The 20,365-nt window shown below is 40.5% G+C and overlaps 2 protein-coding genes across 3 annotated transcripts; one reads left to right on the forward strand and one right to left on the reverse strand.

Moving 5' to 3' along the window:
- Positions 1–938: 938 nt before the first annotated feature.
- rlf (RLF zinc finger) lies at positions 939–15,554 on the reverse strand. The gene is made up of 8 exons (XM_085143480.1): positions 15,327–15,554; positions 13,461–13,615; positions 10,107–10,188; positions 8,952–9,087; positions 8,639–8,841; positions 6,915–7,051; positions 6,611–6,752; positions 939–6,081 (listed from the first exon to the last, which is right to left on the reverse strand). Exons 1-8 carry the CDS (start codon positions 15,504–15,506, stop codon positions 1,465–1,467), a joined length of 5,652 nt encoding a protein of 1,883 aa, XP_084999606.1. The 5' UTR covers positions 15,507–15,554; the 3' UTR covers positions 939–1,464.
- A 685-nt stretch (positions 15,555–16,239) lies between these two features.
- Positions 16,240–17,716, forward strand: znf593 (zinc finger protein 593). 2 transcript variants are annotated; one of them, XM_085143482.1, is made up of 4 exons: positions 16,240–16,339; positions 16,570–16,784; positions 17,159–17,221; positions 17,317–17,716. In XM_085143482.1, the coding sequence occupies exons 2-4, from the start codon at positions 16,585–16,587 to the stop codon at positions 17,441–17,443; spliced, it is 390 nt and encodes a 129-aa protein (XP_084999608.1). In that variant the 5' UTR covers positions 16,240–16,339; positions 16,570–16,584; the 3' UTR covers positions 17,444–17,716. The 2 variants fall into 2 exon arrangements, with proteins under 2 accessions (XP_084999608.1, XP_084999609.1); XM_085143483.1 differs by lacking the exon at positions 16,240–16,339 and having other exon boundaries at positions 16,362–16,784.
- The last annotated feature ends 2,649 nt before the right edge of the window (positions 17,717–20,365 follow it).

The raw sequence follows: 20,365 nt of genomic DNA on the forward strand, positions 1-20,365 counted from the left end.
TCCGCAGTGGTTTTTCTTAATTTGACTGACTCACTAAAGAGTTCAAATTTTTGTATTTCGAACACCTTTATTTCAACCCCCATTAATAAATATTCTACACAAATATTTGTGTAAAATGCAACTACGAATGCAAATGTATATTCACACTATTTAAAACTCCTAATAAAGCATAATTTAAGGTTTTAGAGTATTACTTCTTTTTTTTAACCACTAGAACTACGTTTATTGCTGGCGGTAGTGGCCCATTTATCCCATGAGCATGATAGCTAAACTGACGTGGCAGCGCAGGAAATGTTGACTTTTGCTACTTAATTCCTCTTCTCTGTTCATTTTGATTATTTACATGCAATCACCACCCATAAAATAACGGTTTTTACTTCAACACAACAGGAAACGTGTCGGATCCTGTACCACACCCATTTTATTCAGTACAAAGTACGCACACATTTAAAGTGTATATATTAATGTGGCTTTTCATATCTATATAAATATGGATTTAAATTCCTAATAATTTACCTTTAATTAAAAACACTTTAGACATGTAAAATTTTAAATACTAAAACCACACAGCTGCACTCATCCCTTCCCGTGCACAGAATCTGTTTTTTTGCAGTGTCGCATCTGCAAATTTTAACCACACGTGTGCCAGGCAAACTGGATTCTGACAGACCTTCCGGTAGGGCCTCCTGAATACTTCTCATGAGCGAATACTGTAATTCACTGAAAAGTAATCCCAAAGAAGTGTTGCACAGCTAACGCTGGACTGTTTGGACTTTAGGAGTCTGGGACTATAAACGATGTCCGTCTAAGCCTAAGCCTACTTTTTCAATTAACAGTTTTAATCTGAGGGAAGACAATAACATTTACCAAGAAATAAGAAAATTAGCAATCATACTTGGAAATTTAACAAATTAATAAACAATCCAGAGAGTCAAGACTGTAAATTCATTTCCACATTTATTTTATTAGAAAGTGTTACATACATGTTGGCCAACACCTGTCCACTGCAACCCAACACTGACTTATTATAAACTGAGGTGAAAAATAACCAAACGTATTCCTTCAAGGACTTTGTAGTAAGGAAATATTTTCAGTCACATTTTCACAAAAGTGAAAAGGCCTTGCAATTCGCTACTGACCATTTCTAACAATCTGAAAAGCTGTACATTTATCTCAGAGAACTACAGTATATACACTTGTGACCATGATTTAACATAATAGGTGTTATCTGAATGCTTCATTACGGATGTCTAAAAAACCCAAACAATCAGCTGGATCTAGTGTGCAGTGTTTAAGCTTGTTTTTTAATTTTATGCTAATTACTACAACTGTTCAGTTTGGCAACTTAAAAATAGCAAAAACATAACAGCGTCGTCATGGTTGGGAGAAATAAAAATACTGATACACAGCTGTGAAACTAAAAAGTCATTTACCATAGCCATGTTAAAAAGGTGCTCGGTTAAACTAACTTCCAAGAAGCAGTTTGCTGTTGTTGGTGTCTGTGGGGAAGAGGTCAGGCAGGGCGGTGGTGCACACGGGTCTGCCCAGGACCACCACGGGTCTGAGGTACTGAAGCTGTTTAATGGCCAGGTCCCCACACCCAGCCAGGGCTTTGTCCAGGATGGACTTCAAGTTTTGGACTGACGTGAAGTCCCCAGTCATAGAGTGGGGCTTCAGCAGTGGGGAATGAGTGCGTCTGCTGCGGGTGTGAGAGATTCCTAGCTGATTGTTCTCTTTGACAGAACAACTACGTCTGAAAGTGTCCCGCCGTTTTGCTAATCCTGTATTTTTGTCTTTTGGAGCAGTTTCTTGTATGAACTTAAGAAATGAAGACTCAAACCCCATAGGCTTATAGCCAGCAATGTCAAAAGCCCGTGGAGAAGCACTACGAGACTGAGAGTCTTTTACATTTGAAGGCTGTTCAGACAGCTCGTTCATCCTTTTCAGGGGCTGGCGAACGGGAGGACTGGACAACGTTACGGATCCATTTAATGTTTTACTACCATCTTTGTTGCCCGATGCATCTTGGAAGCCCTCTTCAGTAGTAAAACGAAGTGAACATGGTGGTGAGAGGTCAACAGTGACCGGGCGGAGCAGAGGCTTGATTTTATCCAAGCTCAGTCTCTCCTCTGGTTTCTGAGTGCTCTGTGTTCCTGCAGCAGCGTCTTCAGCATGCCCGCCTGTGCTCGGCTCACCATATAGCACCTCGTCTGCACCAACGAGGACACCATTTCTCTCAACAGGTGGCAGCTCCTGCTCTTCTTCTCCAGGGAAGCTCAGTGCATCATGATTGTCCTCATCCTGCGTGTCCCCTTTGATGGAATGAAGACTCACGGGTGCAGGCTGTGCCCCTGCGTTTTCCGACTCTGCTTGGTACTCCATTTTAAGAACCCCATTAGGGACGCACGTGCCTGCAACAGTCGGTCTGGCGGACTTCCTTTGAATGAGCTCTTCGAGCTGCTCGGCAGTAAAAACAAGCTTATCTTCATTCTTAAAGACATCTTCTCGGCGCATGTGGTGGACTTTCAGGTAGTGACGGTTCAAGCTGTGCATGTACGTGACGACAGAATCGCAGTCCTGAACCATGCATGGGTAGGCCACTCGCAAGCAGCGATCCTGGCACATCTGTAGTGCTTCTTCGTGAGATCTAAAGACGTAGCGGCTGAAACAATTTCTTTTCGCTCGCTTTTTCTCTCCTGAGACCTTTTTCTCCGCAGCACCCTCATCACCCAGTTGTTCTGACGTAGCTGTCACTTCAGGCTTTGGACTCTCAGCCTGTGCGGTGGGTGAACCAGGTTCCTCTTTCTGAGGACTCTCTGGTGTGACTATAAGCTTCTTTTGACACCCGGTAATAGACTTCTTGTGAGTGCTCTGCAGACGTACCACCAGCGAGTCGTACAACTCGCAGTGACTATAAAGAGTGTGTTTTTTAAGCGCACCGTCATGGCTGAACACTCTTGTGCAGCCGTCATACTTGCACCTTAATAGCTCAGGTGGTTGCGAGTGGTAATCACGAGTGTGACGCACTAAGCTGCTTTTAAGGTGGTAGGAAGCATTGCAGTTTGCAAAGTGACATTTGAACTGGGGTTGAGGTTCATCTGAGTTTGGGAGAGGCCTTTTTTTGGCAGGTTCTTTTCTCACTTCTGGACTGTGGTGCACATCAATATCTTTTTCCAACAAAAGCTGAGAGCGATTGTAATGATGTACTAACTGGAGGTGGCGCACAAGACCTCCCTGGGTGGAAAAAGCTGCATCGCAATTTTTTGCCACACAATGAAAAGGTTTACTGAACTTATCAAGTATATAGCACAGATTACTTTTGGCTACCAAGCGTCTTGTTGTTCTGACTTGCTGTGTGGTCTTATCTTCACTTTCCTGTCTCTGCTCATCTTCCTCTCTACCCTTTGCCTCATCTTCCCCTTCCTCTTCAGATGGGGAGTGATTATGAAAGTCTTTTCCATTTTCACTTATCGCTGTTGAGTTTTTGGTCTCTTGTTGGTGTTGCAACTTGGGCAGCTCTTTCTTTTTTACCTTTAGGCCGTGGTTTGTCAAAGGCGATGTTAGTTTTTTTTTAGATTTGGACACTTTGTTTCCCTCATGCTGTACAGATGTTATACTAATCTGATCTACGCAAGTCTCACTCATGTTATGGAACTGAATATAATGGGCCCTCAACACGTGTTTTTCCCTGTGGCTCTTGGAACAAAGGTGGCACACGTAAGGCTTAAAACAGGTGGTTTTCAAAGAAGTCAACCTTTTGGCCTGTTCAATGGTACGGCCATGTCTGGTGTTATAGTGGCGCAGTAAGCTGTAACTTTGAGCCGTTCTAAAGCCACAACTTTTCATCTCACAAACATAGGGCTTAGCACTGGCTAGTGATTCACTGCCACCTTCCTCAGTGGTTGCTTGTTCGGTGAGGACTTTAACCTTTTCATCTGAAAGATGTGGTCTCTTCTGAAGCAAGACAACAGGGGGCTTTGCCATAATTGCCTGATGAAGAGATATTTGAGACGTGTTTGAGTCCACGCTGGACTGAGTGGGTTCGTTTGGCAAACTGTCGGAATTCAGGTCCAATCGACTGAGCCCAATGAGAATCTCTTTGAGAGCATCGTTTTTTGTTTGAAGGCTTAAAGAGTTTGTTTCACTGCTTTTTGGATGAGTGGAAGCTTTTTTTTCTTGGCAAGTGTCCACAGGTTGAAATGGAGTTGGGTCGTTTTGTCCCTTTTCTTCATTCTCCGGTTGACTTTCAGACTTTATCCATTTGGACTTGGATCCCTGCTCATTGTCATGTTTGTGTTCTTTGTTCTCCAGTTTGAGATGTTCTGGGTGAGCACATTTAAGATGTCTCTGGACATCTCTGGCTCTGGAAAACGTCATGCCACACTTCTCAAAGCCACAAGTGAATTTACTTCCATCAAAACACACAGCCACCAAGGTCATTGTTGCTTTGGGCTCTTTGACGTCAGATTCCTGCAAGGAGGAGGAGCAACTCACTGACGAAGCATTCAGGACGTCTCCATTTACAGTGTCAGATTCAACTGATTTAGTAAGGCGAATGGCTGCATCAGTAACAGTGTTAAAAAGTTTCCGCTTTGCCTTCCTTTGAGCTTCAAAGTCCTCTTCAGAGAAAGGGATGTTGTGTGTTGACAGATGCTTTATAAATTCCTTTTTGGACAGGTAATACTTTCTACAGTCAGTACTAGAACAGGTAAATGCCGCATCTCTGAAATGCTGTGCTTCATGGTGATATATCTGTCCCAAGTCAGAGTATGTGACATAACAGCCTTTGAGCTGACACTGGTAGTTGAGCTGATAGCCATGGGTTTGCTTGTGTGTGACAAGTTCATTGGAAGTATTAAACTGCGCACCACAGCCTATAACCACACACGTGTAAGGCCGATCACCATAGTGAACTCTTATATGTTTGCGATGATGGTAAGCTGAGACAAAATGACGTCTACAGAAGACACACTTTTCCCGCTTGTCTCTCATCTGGTGAAAATATTTCACATTTTCATCACCTTTGTGCTCCGACTTTAAGTGGACATATAAGTACTTGGAATGTTTAAAAGTTCGTGTACATCCAGTTCCTGGACAGGGATACTCATCCCTGTTCTGCAGTTTGAAATGTTGGTCGATGTAATCAAAAGTTACATGCTCGTCGCTGTCCACATGTTTCTCTGTCCCTGTTTTGGCTTGCTGCACAATATGCTGCAAGACATCTGGATCATGGGTGGATTTGTAATACAGCATTAGAGAAGGATCGATGGTGATCTCACCCGGTTCAACATCGTCATCTTCTTCTATCGTTTTCTGTACTTCCTCAGTCTTGGCATGATTTTTGACAAGATGTGTTTCACTCTCAATGTGTTTTTTAATGTGAGGAACGAGTTCCTTCCGACTCTCAAACTTTTCCAAGCAAATAGGGCAGGGATGGTTGTTATCCTCTGCATGTCTTTTTGAGTGGTGAATGACTTGGGTGTCTGAGATAGACCTTTTACAAATGTGACAGCAGAACTTCTGTTTTTTTGCCTCAGAATCACCTTTGATGTCTGTTTGGTTAATAGACTGTTTTTGATCTATCTGCTCATGACCGTCAAGACCTCCATTTATCCCATTTTGGTGCACCGATTCTACTTTAACAGTGACTCCCTGCAGCTCATGCAGTTTATCCTTCTCAACGGCCTCTTCCTCTTCCCCTTCTGACTCGGGCTTCAGCCCCAGAAGGGAGATGCAGTGATATTTTAGAGTTTTCCAGTCCCAGAATTCGGGGTCAAAAGGCCAGTAAGCTTTCAGTGCTAGTAGCAACTCACAGCGTAGTGAGTTGGGAATAACCTCACTGTCCTGGTCATACTTTTGGTCTGGGCGCAAGTAGAGCTCCTCAAGACAGCTGAAGGCTTCCTGAACAGGGCCAAGTAGGAACTCTGTGAGTTGGCAGGCACGCAGAACCTCAAGGTCGTCTGGAAGAAGGCAGGACACCGTCTTACAGACAGAGATCTTCGATTCGGAGTCATCCTGTTTTGGAAGTTGAAGGGCTTTCACGCAAAGCTCTACCGACGCAGGTATCCCTGGTTCCTCCGCCTAAAAAGTGATATGAAGAGTTATATTCCCATTATAGAGTGCTGGGAAATACAAAAAAAGACCCTGTTACACTGGCTACATAAGCCTCTAAATACAAAAATAAAAAAAATTAAATTAAATTAAATGAAAGGAACGCTTTGAAAATACATCAACTTCAATGAAGGCAGCAGGGGGCTCATATCCATACTGATCTACACTGATAAGGACTGGTTACTGTGTCAGGAACAAAAGGACTCCACATCATTTGATGAAACTGAAAATGATAAACCTACAAAGGGCTGAATTCAAAGACACCCTGAAAGTCAAAGTGAAAAATAACAAGCATGCTAGTACATTAGGCTAAAATTTGTCCTCCCAGATCTGGGCCAGGGCATCAATGAGCAGGGCATCCAATCTGTCTCATACATCTTTGTTTTCACTCTCCAGTCAAGTAAGAAGTAATGCAAATATAGTCTGCCTGCCCCCATAATGCCAAACAACCTGTTCCATTTTAGTATCACAATTGTAAAGCACGGGTTTTCACACTCACCTCTGTCTGAATCACACGGACCAAGTAAAGCAAATGGTCGACTGTTTTGGCAATGGCACCTAGCTGAAGGCATCGTTCCAGAAGAGACACTGGTGAGGGGTCAAGCCTCCTCTGAAGCTTACTCCACAATAAAATCAACTCCCTTTAATTTAAAAAAAAAAAGAAAAAGAAAAAGTTTACATATATAGTTGTTTGTGAATGCAAAAATTACCAAAGAATCACTTTCTTTTAAATAAATTCCTACATCAAGTCTAAAAAAATAAAATTAAATAAAAAGAGAAAACTTTAAAGAGAGCCCACTCACCAGGAGCAGTAAAGACTCTGCTGCTGTAGCTGCTGTGTCAAGAAAGTTGTGCACAGGATGAACGCTGTATTCTCCTCCCCCTCTGTCTCCAAATTACACGTGATCTCAAGTACATCCTTGCAGTCCAGTCTTGATATCTACAGGAAACATAATGTTGGCTGCTCAGCAAATAACGAAAGAGGCAACACATCTCCAGTCACTCAACAAAAAGTTACAAATGCCAGAAAAATCAACATCCATGGATCAACGTGTCTTTTTGTACATTTAGTTTTATGTCAGTCATATACTACCACCAGAATATGTTGATAAAATGTTCTCCCAGCATGATTTAATACAAAATTTGCTGTTTTCTAAGATGCAGCTGCAGTACAACATTTTAAAATGTTTAAATGTTTCTGGAGGAATTTCATGACCCCATGAGGACAGAAAATAGTCTTAAACTCTAATGGGGTGAGCATGGCCTTGGAGGCATATAGAAAAAGCGGGGTAACTGAGAACCACAAAGGCAGGAGCAAAAAAAAAAAGAAAAAAGATAAAGCACATGCAAGATCTGGATAATATCTCATACTAGTCTGATTTATAAAATGTATAAGAGAGCAAACTAAAAACTTCCTCCTGACAAAACAACACAACTTTTTTCCCTTCACTGTATTATAATAATGAATGTTCTGTCTTCGTGGCAGAGAAATAATGTTATATTTTATTTAAAAGGCCATTTTTCTCTCTCTTACACACACAGAAAATGCAATAGGACACTCGATCTAAATATCACTGCACCGCTGACTCCAGTTTTCTTCACAGCTTTATATTTATAAAGTATAATAGCCTCTTTCTTCGCTCACTTAGACATTATGAGTGTGGAAATGTGAGCCGTTTGAATAAACAAAACTATTTTTGTATCATTTTTTTTATCCCGAGTTCAAAGCTGTGTGGCTTTTGTATGAATATAAAAAAAAACTGCCCAACATACTGACAACTCTGTGTGTGTAATAAAATTACACTTCTTGCTTTTCTGATCATCCTATACCTAGTCTGCACTTTTATCTGACACACTGGCGAGACACTGTAATCAAAAGAATAAAAGGAGACAGCATGTAAAACAAATCCAAACGCTGCTAGTACAGGAATTATCAATAGCAACTGACAAAGAATAATTATTATGCTAAGGTACTTCTGTGTGCACATGGGTTAGATTTATGTACAAAGAAGCAGGCTAAAACATTTTTACAGCATACAATATAATGCCAAACTGAAACTAGGCCACAAAGCACCCAAATGTTCTATCGGCTGGAGGATTTCCAACTGAAAGCCAGAAAACTGAAAGCTCAATTTGCATGTGAGTTTGAAGCTCTATTTTTGGAGTCAGTGCAGAAAACCCTTATGAATAGGTAAATTTTTTACACTCATTCTAAAAAGATTTGACTTGCAAATATGCCCCATTTTTCTTTATCAGCTAATATCAGTTACAGATTGCTTGTGTATGTGTGACTGAATACTAAGAATGGATGCTTTTGTCTGTCCTCTGAAAGCTTTGGGAGGCCATCACAGTCGTGATCACTTGGCACACACTCTGTGTCACACTGAACGCTTCTTATATTTTTGATACTCTCCACGTTGGTTTGGTGAAAATGATAAATGCAGAAACTCATTAATTAATATACTGAAACACCCAAAAGTCACCAAAGCAACCAATCCCAGCTCACAAAAAGAAACTGCTGGAATACCTCCATTATGGCCTCTTCGTTGGGCAACAGGTGACAAAGCAGGGAGACATATGTCTGACGAAACGTGGCTTGATTAGAAAAGGTGCTGCATTCAGTGCAAGCTTTGGCCAAAACCACAGCTTTGGCAATCTCGCCCATCTTTTCCAGATGTTTCACCCGCATCTCCATGAAGCCCTCGCCCTCCAAGCTGATATATGCATTAACTAAAGACAGAATTCAAACAAAATCCAAGTCACAAATAAAGAAAAAGCCAACATAGTTCTAAGTAACTATAGTTTTCAAATAAAAAGAACCTAGTTGATTAGATCCTAACCTTCTTCCGGGTTAGTCAGCTGCCCGGTGAGGAGAGATGTAAGGACAGGGTTGCTCCATGCCCCTCCCTCTCCTGTGATTTGAAGTAATGCTTGAAGGTCTGTGCTTCCATACTGTAGCAGGGTATCATGGGCAATCTGCACACAACACAAAAATGGTAACGCTAAATACAATAAAATTGTTCGGTCAGCATCTTTATAAACATTCATTTTCATGAATACAAAAAATATAATTATTAAGGGCTATGTTCCCTTTATGGAGGCAGCAGTGCTGCTTTCTCTCTGTTGATGTGTGATAAAATGATAAATGAACAACTCAAAAGGCTGTCACAGTTTGTGATTCAGCACAAGCGATATTTCATTATCTGCTCTACACCAAGCGAAACGTTTGTCACTGTTCACATCTAAAAAGGAAAACAGGTGACAGCTCAGCACAGCCTGGTTTAGAATTACTTTTTCTTTGCTGACAAGTCTGTCTGTAGAAATTAAGACTTTTTTTTTTTCCTTTTTGAAATGTCATCAATCAATGTCATTCGGCATGTGGGTGAACTCAACTTAATATAGTGACTTCGCAGCCCAAAATCTAGTATCAAAGAAAGTAAGAGTACTTAAAAACCTATATGAGACTTCAGCTACAGAGCTATTACATTCCCATATATCTTCTCAGTATGTCACAGTTTTGCTCAGCTTGAACATATTGAATCAATTTAGCAACGTATTCTGCCAACTCTTCAGTGCGCATTTGCCACAAGAAATCAAGTCCACAGCCATGCGACCCACCCCATGAGACTGAAGCGCTTCACTTCATTCTTTGGAAACAAAACTGCTGAATGTAAGAAAAATTGAAACGCTATTCTGTTTAAGTCTTGTGCAGATATTCACACCTAGATTTGTTTCATATTGAAGTACAGATTTGACAACCTGTGAAGAGTGAGAGGTTATAAAGACAGATGTTTTAGACTCACCACGGGGTAAACAAAAACAAAACAATGCTGTCCACACCAATTTGAAACAGCTCGTCTTTGGGTTTACTTTTAGGAGGGCTTTTACAGAAAACGCCCAAAGAATCAACTTGACCCCCCATTCACAGACACACACAAATTTACTCTTCTCTATGCAGTCACCCATCAGCAAACAATGCTTTGAAGGTCCTGTACCTGAACAGAGTGGTGGAACTGAACCCAGGCTTCATATGGGATTTCATTCTCAGGCACTGACAGCAACAGTTCAAAACAGCTCCTGTAGTAAAAACAAGGAGATGTTTTATGACACTAATAAAACAGTGCAAAACAGAACAGCCAACGACAGTATGAAGAGTGTGCAGAGTATGATCGAACCTTCAAGCCACCATGGCCGCCCCCCTACAAGGCAGTGTTCTTAATAATTCAATATTAATATTCACTAATATTCCTGTAGACATGGATCTGTGTGCATGCCAATTAATATCCATTAATTTTCTTGTCCAACAAGGATCCCCTGAAGCCTATTACCGCTGACATTAGAGTGGGGTGCGCCTTCAACAGATAGCCGGTTGCTGGCAAAAAGAGAGAGGTAACCATTTATACCCACAACCACAGACAACTGCAATTGTGGTGGGAACCTGGAGCACCCAGAGAGAACCCACACGGACCTATGGAGAACATGCAAACACACTGAAACACTGCAGCTGACCAGAGACAAAATCTTCTTGCTATGAGGTCAGTGACAATAACTGCATAGTACACAAATACTGAAAAGTGAAGGTGCTTCAATTATTTTGTTTCGTTGCATCAAAACATTTTCAGCAGTGGCCAACTCGTTTGACTGTACGTCCACAGCTTTTTTTAATTCTTCAAGCACCATTCTGTAGGCTTGTGTAAAGATATTTGCACACAAATTGTCTAATTGCCAAATAATTGTTATACAAATGTGTCCATTCACATACAAGTTTCTGTTCAGACAGCATATTGGTTTTTACCCACCACAACTGCGCTTTACGTGTCAGTGAAACAGTGATTGGTTGATAAGTGGGCTGATTTCACTTAAGGTCTTTGTATGTTATAACTTGGCTCTTCTCCATGGCTGGCTAACAGACCAACAACAACACAAGCAAGAGTAGCCCACTCCATCTGACAAAGCACACCCTCTACATGTAGACTGGCAGTCTAAGACTGCCCACAGATTCTTTTGGCTACCTCAAGCAAAACAACAACAAAAAAAAAAAAAACTCCCAAAAAACAAAACAACAACAGCATTCCATGTTTACAAGTATGTGCATCCCTCCTTCTAACCAGAAATGTAGGCTTTTCTTGGCGACATGCATCACTAACCTAGCCTTGCAAATTGTTGTGTAGTTTGTGTACAACAAGCAAGCAGCCACATGTTGCAGACTGCAGCAAAAACAGGTAAACAATATGTGCATTCAAACCAACAGTGTTTTTAAACCTAAAAACAAATCAGCATGCTGAAGACATTTAACATACCGTTCACATGACTAATACAGTTTATTCAGGATAACAGTGGATTTTCAGTGCACATGTAATGAGACAACTCCCTACACCTTTGATCGCATCATGCCTTTAAACCTTTCCTGGCTGAAGATGCATGACTGGTCCTAGCAATGAACACAAAGGCACAAATCTCTGACCTAGTTCAGCTCATGTTGAGAAATTCACAAAATTTCTTAGACAACTCATTATTTGTAGTACGAGACCTTTAATGCCCCTTCAAGGATGTCTTGAAGCACATCTAATCCCAAACAACAGCTACTCAATCCCAGTCAGTGTGCGCTTTGATTCCTTTTTGTTTTGGTTTGCAAATGACAGTTACTTAAACTAATATTTTTTAAATGACAAAACCAATAATGCTATAGCCTTTAAAAATAATAATAATAATAATAATAATAATAATCAGTTAGTACCAGGAAGCACAGCATGCATATAACTGTGCACAAAATGAAGAACATACAACAAAATTAGTTGAGGTTATTATTACACTTACCACTGCTTACGTTTTACACTTAGTATCACTGCGTACCTCAGATTTAAACCATAGCTGTGACATTTACATCAATTTACAAAACCACTTATTTCCTGTTTTGGCAATTTACCCTCTATATTTCAGCAATGTTTTCCCATTTTCAATGTATAAATGTACTTTTATGCCCTGGGCAGAGGCAGGCTGCAATTGCACCAAATCGGTTGGAGGATTTCCATAATATTTAGTTTTTTGTTTGTACTTGGACTGTTGTGAGAAAGCTAAAAGTCTTTCATATTAGGAAAGCCACCTATTGTACTATGTCTCTTTCTGGACTCCTCTATGCTTTATTGGTGTTTCTTTACCCATTCAAATACGGAAAAAACAGTCATTGATATACATACTGCAAAAACATTTGTTTAATGTTCTTAGACCAATGACATATCTGGAACATTTCATTTGCACAGTCTCCCCAACTCCATGTTCTGCTTTGAATTTATTAAGCAAAGCAAAGAAAGAAAAAAAAGGAAGCAAAACTGAAACAAAAAATAAAACTGAACCAACAGAAAAAGACATGTTAAAAAGGCTGAACGGAAAAAAGCGCCAGGATCATCAGTGCCTCGGAATAGCGGCAGGCATATGGAGAACACGAATAAAGCATTTAGTCAGATTGCAAAGTGTACTTGTGAGGATTGGCAGATGGAAAAGAGGGAGACTAGACTCACTCCCACTGGTTAATAGTTATTACCACTTAGGAAAGAAACAATCAGCGTTGGTGTCTTTAATTGTCAACGCTTGATCTCATTTTCAGACAGCACAAGCCTGCTGTATAGGTGTAATGACTTGAGTTTACAGAGAATGCTTGAATTTGAGCTACATTAGACAAAGTTGAGTGAGCAGGCTATTAAGGACTTTGTAAATAATTGAAGAAGCTGAGGGGAGTGCAGCTGTAGAGAAAACAATAAAAAAAAATTAAAAAATAAAGGAAATGTGTTTTTATAGTGGTGATGCAGGTAAAGCCGTTTGCAAATGGTAAAAGATGGAGCCCTGCAATAGAACTGTAGTAAACAGGCTTCCTCAGCTTCCTGTCTAACCAGAGAAGATGAAGGCTGAAGACACAAACTCTCAGAAGAGCTATTCACTGGAAACTAGTAGACAGAGAGACAGAGAGAGAGAGAGGACAGGCCCACCTGCCCCATCCCTCTCGCTGTGGGGAATGAGGCACAAGGGGGGATGTTACTGTGAACAGGTCTCAGGTGGCCCACCCCCACAGAACGCATGCAAAATAACCCAATCTGATCCTGCAGGAGGTGTTTGTATCAGACTCAGTCACTTCTCTAGTCTACTGCATTTCTTTTCTGTTTGGTGCTTTCACTTCCTTTTGCAGTGCACACTATAGCCTTTGTCTATACAAGTTATATTGAAATGATTTCAAATTGCTCCCATGCATAACCCAGACATTCAAACTACTTTGACACCTATGACACCTCGCACACATTCTCATGAGATAATCAATTGCTTATCTCTCATAATTCAGTATATTTTACAGTACTCACAAAGCTAGCCGCTTCAAAACGAGGGCCACTCTGTCGGATTCTGCCGTGAGGTGAGATCGAGCTGAAGCAAAGCAGTTTATGGACAGACAGTAGACCTCCAGAAGAGGCAGCCCATGTTCCATGGAATTCCTGCTTCCAGCATAGTGCATCAGTGCCTACAAAGACACACAAAGGCATCAGAAACTGAAAAAATAGTTGATGAAGCAGATTTGAAAGTAGAGTAGAAATATGTAGTAGCAATGTTCAAAAACTACGACCAGAAGAGGAAGCATTTGCCATGGATGATCAAAGGTTTTCACCTGAGGGATATACCTGTCTATACCTGATTGATCCCAGCTGACACACTGTCTGGTGTGTGCCTGCTGTGCTCCTGATTGGGCCTGAGGGGACTTAACTGTTGCTTTAAAACAAAAAAAGGAAGGAAGACTTCATACAGTATATGATCATCACACATACATAATGATCTCATACTGTATTTGACCATTAAATTTGAGTTCTTGGGATGATTCAACCTGGTATAATTTCACACAATTTAAAACATTAGAATCAAATTCAATTAATTAAATTAATATTACCTACAAGAAACAGGTGTTTTATATAACTCAACATTTAATGTTAACAGGGAGGAAGGTCTCGTTTTGAGCAAATACTCAGCGATCAGCTGTCCTTCAGGAACAGAGAAGTCAACATCTACACCCATCTGTCACCTGCTTGTAGTTGGTGGGTATACACATTAAATCATCATAGTGCTATCAGCATCCCAGGAGTCTCATTTGCCAGATAGAAGGAACTTTTCTAGGTGGTTCTCATGCCCACAGAGGCACTAAATTAATTCCCCTCTGTCTAAATATACAGTACCCTCTCAAAGGAAGGTAGGAATAAAGTCTAGGCCCTAAAGACCTACATCAGTGTACTAATTACATCCGTGAGATTTCCGACTGGAATTGGGAGTCACACAGATCTTTTTGCCTTTATTTTACAAAAACCTAGAAGATTGAAGTTAAAACTGTACCAAAATTGAGTCAAAAATTGAGTCAAAACGTTACCAACACCAAACATGGGAACGCATACAATCTTTCAGCTTACTTATAAGGGGGAAGTTAGAGCTGTTGAAATCATTGAGAAATATTCAAAAGCAGCCTAATTAAAGAAGACCTGTCAGGGTGAGCTAGCTAATGAATTAGTCCTGCTATGCCATTCTTGAAGGCTGCTGAACAGGTTTCAAGGGAAGCTCTCTAATGGTTGAAAAACTTGTAGAGTCCCTTAAGCAGCAAAAATGAAAGTGATACCTAGTTTTTAGTTAAATCAGATCCTTTAGAAAGCGGTAGCCACAGTAATTTCCCTACCATGATGAAGTAGCTGAACGCTCCCCAACAACAAAAATATTATGATAAACATTTCTCGACGCTGCCCCGCCCCACATGCATGCAGTAATACATGATCTGCAAACTGTGTCAATAAATTCATACAAACATCTGTATTACATTTTCTTCGTTGCCACCATAATCACTTCCCAAATAAAGCAAAGCTAAAAGACCTTTGATCTTTGAATGTAAGGCAATTGAACCTGCAAAATGAGCAACAAATCACTGAGCTGCAAATAAGTCCAACGGCCGTGAGTTGTTTGGGTGTAAAAATAATAATAATAATAATAATAATGACAAAAAAACACAAAAGCATAAGCAAATATGCGCAAAAATAAACGTAATGCAATTGGCTGTAATCCTAACCTAAACTTGGCCAGTTAGCTAACAGGCCAGCAATCGTTGCTGGTAATTCTGCTTGCGGGATGCGAGAGGGAAAAAACAGTCCTGGGTGAGCTAACGATAGGCTAATTGTAGCTTCGATGCTGCATGTACACATTACCTGACAGAAGTTATCGCAGTACTCCGTGGAAGACGCTACGGAGATTTCTTGTTGCCTGAGGACGTCCTCGAAAGCTCTCAGTGTGGCCAGCAGGTTTTCCATTGCAACTAGGGTATCTTCGGCCGTGTCCACGGCCCAGTCGCTCCATTCGTGCTCTGGTTCGACATTATTCTCCGCCATCTTCACTCTCCACCACAGCGCGTATGCAGTGCAGTCTGACGACCCCTTCAATGCTGTCGGAATATTTAAATACATCAGCTGAACTGACACCAAGATCACCTGAAAAGTAAGTAGAGGGGGTGGTAAGAGCAGAAATACAAAGTGGGCTTGTACTGTTATATTCAGGCCGTTGTTGCTATTCCTTTTTAACCGCAATATCGATATACTTTATTTTCTATCCAATATCAACTTTGCTCTCTAAATTTATGCGAACAATAATTCAGTTATTCTGCTTAATTTTAGCTCTGTGTGCTTTTTCTTACATCCATCTCTTTCTATTCTATTTTTTTCAGTCTGAATATAATAACCTTTATTACAGTTTTTCTCGGGTGGTACACTGACACTGATAGTTACGCAAAGCACCAAAAGGTAGCGTGACATAGAGCATAACACACCTGACAGCTTAGCAGACCAGAAAAAAAAATCAACTGCACTGTAACCCCCCCCCCCCCCCCCCAAAAAAAAAAAAAAATCGTAATAATTGGTTGATCAAATATTATTCAACTTTATTCAACTTCGGCGGCGATTTTTCGCTAAAACTGTATGCCAAATAAGTGCTCAGCTAGCGCTATTAGTAAAAATCCGATATTCTAGGAAAATAAATGTTAATCTGAAGTGAATTACAATTAAATATAATTTTGTTAGCGTTTAAATTAAAATAGTTAAGGTGTTTTTATTATCGCCCCACTGTTAGAGACCGGGAGTTTGGTGCCCTCTGGAGGTGACTGCGTAGCATCGTTCTACTCTATTGACCCGGAAATAGATCTCACTTCTCTCGGTTACACGTGTGGAAGGTAAGCAAAGTCTGAAAATAACATCTGCGACGGCTTTTTAGATGTAGATCGGCTGCAGTAACGATTGATTAGACGTTAAACGCATATTTTTGATCGCTATTTGTAAATAGATTCTAAGAATATTAACTGGGAAGTATCAGTGGAAATAATCGAAAGATTTTAATGTTGACACAAGTCTGTGACGTGTCTGCGTTCATTTTGGGTGATTAAAACCCTTTTGTTTCACACAGTACCAACGGGTTATCATGGGGAAGTCCAAACAAACCCGAAACCACAACAATGGCAAGAAGAAGAACATTGCAAAGACCTGGAAGACAAAGCGCAGGACCAAAGACCTGGATCAGATCCACTCAGACATGAAGCCCGACACAGCTGCTAAACTGCTGCATCAGGAGGTTGACTACGATGTAACCGGATGTGCACAACACTACTGCTTACACTGCGCGTAGGTATTTCTCTGTTTACTGTAACAGTCCATCTGTTAACTGACTTTGCTTGATATATATGCTGCTTACTAAACTCTTAGTTTTCATCAGCATTTCCTTTAGTAAGATATTTAATATTTATGAAAAGCTGGAATGGAGAAATATTCTGTACTGTCCAAGACTGAGGCCACAGGCTCAGCTGGAAAAGGGTGGTGTACCCAATGATGAATGATTAGAGCAACTTTCAGTCCTAATCCAGGGTTCCAGATCCTCATGGCTTCCTTAAAATGAAATGCCCTCTTCTTATATTCTCTCATGCTGTGAGCTGTTCATTTGTTAAATTTTTAAGAAATATAGAATTTTTTTAAATGTGATGGCTCTTATTGTTTTGCAGGAGATATTTTGTGGATATGAGATCCTTGAAAGAGCACTTCAAAACTAAAGTGCATAAAAAACGGTAAGCAGACCACTCTACAGTCACATATTTGGACTTACAGCTCTTAATCCTATCCATGTAAGTTTCATGGCTTACCTCCTTTTTTCCCCATCCAGACTGAAACAGCTCAGAGAAGAGCCCTACACCCAGGAAGAGGCAGAGAGAGCAGCAGGCATGGGCTCATACATCCCTCCAAAAGTTGTTGAAGTGAAGACCCAACCATTAGAGGAGGACATGGAATGAAAGCCTCTGACATTAATCCACGGACTGATTAACTCATAAAAGCGGCATTAGCAGTTAATGCTTGCAGTTATTGTTGTCACAAACTTTATTAGCAAATCTGAAAATGCCTTTTGTGACAGATGTTTGTTTTTCAGCCAGCTGTGAGAAACGTGGTTGTTAAACTTCCATCACCAAGTTCAGAAGGCTTCTCCTTACAATCAGATGCATTGTCTGCCTATGTAAATACAAAGGACGGTGGAATGTTTTCTACAATAATAAATTTTGTGGAGTTGATTGAGTCACATAACACGTGTGGAGTACAGCAGTGCAGTTAGAGCTGTACCTGAACTTACCAGACATAGAAATAGAGGAAAACATGCATTTCTGTACACAAAGTAATATTTATTTTTCACTCTGTTTGTTCATTTCAAATACTGGACAGTTAACTAAGTTTGACTGTTGATAGAAAATGTAATTCTGCTGTGTACTATATACGTTATTGCTGCTTCAAATGGAGGGAATTGGAGATGTGCATAGTGATTCAGATGTCTGCGACCAGGCAACTTATACCTCGTTAAACTTCTAAATGTTCTTAATTAAACAATTTTGAGACAACACTGCACAGAGATCATATCATGTCTCATTTTACAGGTCAGAAGGATTGGGAATGACACAGTTGGAGTGCTTGTGCTTTAGTTGGAGGCACTGGGTTTCACACGTAGTCCCCTATTTTCAGTGGCCTAGTAACTGAGCAAACTATCATAATTTTAAATATCAGGATTATTTTTAATGCTTCAGTGGAAATTCTTGGCACTCGATGGCTGTGTGAAATCCACAATTCATGAGTGTTACCAGTGCTGCAGCCACCCTTGGCTGTTTGTTTGTGAGTCTCTTCATTCAGTTTTGAATTTAATTACCGAAAAGCTAATCTGTTGAAATCAGGTGACGCATTGAAAAATATCCCATATGTTTGTCTTGAGAAACGCTTGGGTTGCTCTTGAAGTATGCCTTGAGCAAGAATCTGTTTACTGTGAATCTGTGAAGCTTTGTCTGATCAGTTTTGCAGTATTTGGCTGAATCTGAGCGGACAGTATAGCCTTGTACACTTCACAATTCATTCTGCTACTTCTATCAGCAGACACAATGGTGGCCAACTTCCACTGTCAGCCATACATGCCCATGCCGAAAAATTGTCTCTACCATGTTTGAAAAATAATGTGGTTTAGTGTAGATCTTTTGCCATACTTTTATCTCACTGGTTTCATCTTTCCAAAAAAAAAATTTCCTTTGCAGCCTAATCTGGTCTTCCTGTTCTTGAGTGTAACCAGTGGGTTTCACTTAATTGTAAATCCTGTACTCATGAAGTCATCTTTTGATTGTAGACTTTCATAATGATATTCCTTCCTCCTCAACAGTGCTCTTGACTTAAATGTTGTGAAGGGGATTCTGAAGCAAGGCAGTAACTGCGATCTTCCGCTGTATTTGTCTTGTGTGGTTTTTCAGGCATTTTGCGTTCCTGAGCTGGTCAGGGCATTTTTCCCCCGCAGAACTGTACCAAGTTGGTCAACCCTAAAGTTTGTGCTCCCACTCTGATAGGTTTGTTCTGGCTTTTCAGCCTAATCATAGCCTCCCTGATAATTTATCTGGGCCTCATATCGAGAATTCCAGTAACCAGCTACCAAATGCAACTTGAAAATTTGGAATAAACTGCAGGTCTTTTATTGATTTTTTAATGGAATAATCAGGTCAACCAGGTGTCCAATTATTGTATAAAGTTGGTTATAATTCTTAAGCATTTAATACAATACTTTTGTTCAATCCCTCAAATGAAAGCTGAACGTTTGCATTTGAAGCACAGAAAGACAACAGAACAACCACAAAATAAAGTTCCAGAGAAAGAATACTGGAATATACCATTGTAAGGTTCTTGGCCATTCAGGAGTAATGGACACACAGAGAGACAAGTAGCTCTTTAGTCCTCCTTTGGGCTCCAGATGCGAGAGTCAGAGTTTAGCATCAGAATAAGAATACTTTAATAAACCCTAAGGAAACTATGTGGTATACAGTTGCTCCAAGACAATAATAGTAACAGACTAAACTAATTGAATAATACAATATATTACAAACTTTTAAAAGTATAAGAATTAGCTCATTTATACATATCAAAAATGTTACAGAGGTGAAATATATATGATTGACATTTTACTCTAACCTGTACAACTTTGTCTTTGTTATTTTACTGTAGAGGATGTGCAAAAGGGTGTAACTATAGCAGTGTGTACTGTGCATTAGATGGAGGAGTTGTACAAAGAGACAGGTACAGGCAGGAATGATTTCCTGTGTCATTCAGTGGTGCATTTGGGTAATTTCAGTCTCTCACTGAACGTGCCCCTGTGACTAGCCAGCAGGTCATGGAGTGCGTGCAAAGTTATTGTCCAGCATTGTCCTTATCTTGGACAACATCCGCTTCTCCAACACCACCCTAAGGGAGTCCGGCTCCGTCTCCACAACATTACTGGCCTTGTGGATCAGTTTACTGACCCTGTTGGCATCTGCAACCTTCAACCTGCTGCCCCAGCATGCAACAGCGTAGAGGAGGGCATTGGCCACAACAGACTTGTATAACTCCTGAGCATTGCACGACAGACATTGAAAGACCTCAGCTGCTTCAGAAAATGGAGACAACTCTGGACCTTCCTGTAGAGTGCAGTGGTGTTTTAACCCAGTCCAGTTTATTATCTATGAGTACACCAAGGTATGGTGTACACATAGATGATGAGGTGGAGATGATTCTGCTCACACCATGTGACAAAGGAGTCAACCACAGCCCGGTACTCCATCTCATCACCCTCATTGATGCATCCAACCACTGCAGAATCATCAGAAAACTTCTGAAGATGGCAGGTCTCTGTGCAGTGGCTGAAGTCTGTAATATAGATGGTG

The sequence above is a fragment of the Neolamprologus multifasciatus genome, chromosome 19, assembly GCF_963576455.1.
Source record: "Neolamprologus multifasciatus chromosome 19, fNeoMul1.2, whole genome shotgun sequence".
NCBI classification, from domain to species: domain Eukaryota; kingdom Metazoa; phylum Chordata; class Actinopteri; order Cichliformes; family Cichlidae; genus Neolamprologus; species Neolamprologus multifasciatus.

What these genes read in the sequence shown, in the direction of transcription:
- rlf (XM_085143480.1), bottom strand. Translation starts at nt 15,506, where the DNA reads ATGGCGGAGAATAATGTCGAACCAGAGCACGAATGGAGCGACTGGGCC. An exon ending in GTTTTGAAGCGGCTAGCTTT is followed by an intron (nt 10,189 to 13,460) that starts GTGAGTACTGTA and finishes TTTTTACTACAG; the next exon opens with GAGCTGTTTTGAACTGTTGC. An exon ending in ACGAAGAGGCCATAATGGAG is followed by an intron (nt 7,052 to 8,638) that starts GTATTCCAGCAG and finishes TGTTTCCTGTAG; the next exon opens with ATATCAAGACTGGACTGCAA.
- znf593 (XM_085143482.1), top strand. Translation starts at nt 16,585, where the DNA reads ATGGGGAAGTCCAAACAAACCCGAAACCACAACAATGGCAAGAAGAAG. An exon ending in CACTACTGCTTACACTGCGC is followed by an intron (nt 16,785 to 17,158) that starts GTAGGTATTTCT and finishes ATTGTTTTGCAG; the next exon opens with GAGATATTTTGTGGATATGA. An exon ending in ACTAAAGTGCATAAAAAACG is followed by an intron (nt 17,222 to 17,316) that starts GTAAGCAGACCA and finishes TTCCCCATCCAG; the next exon opens with ACTGAAACAGCTCAGAGAAG.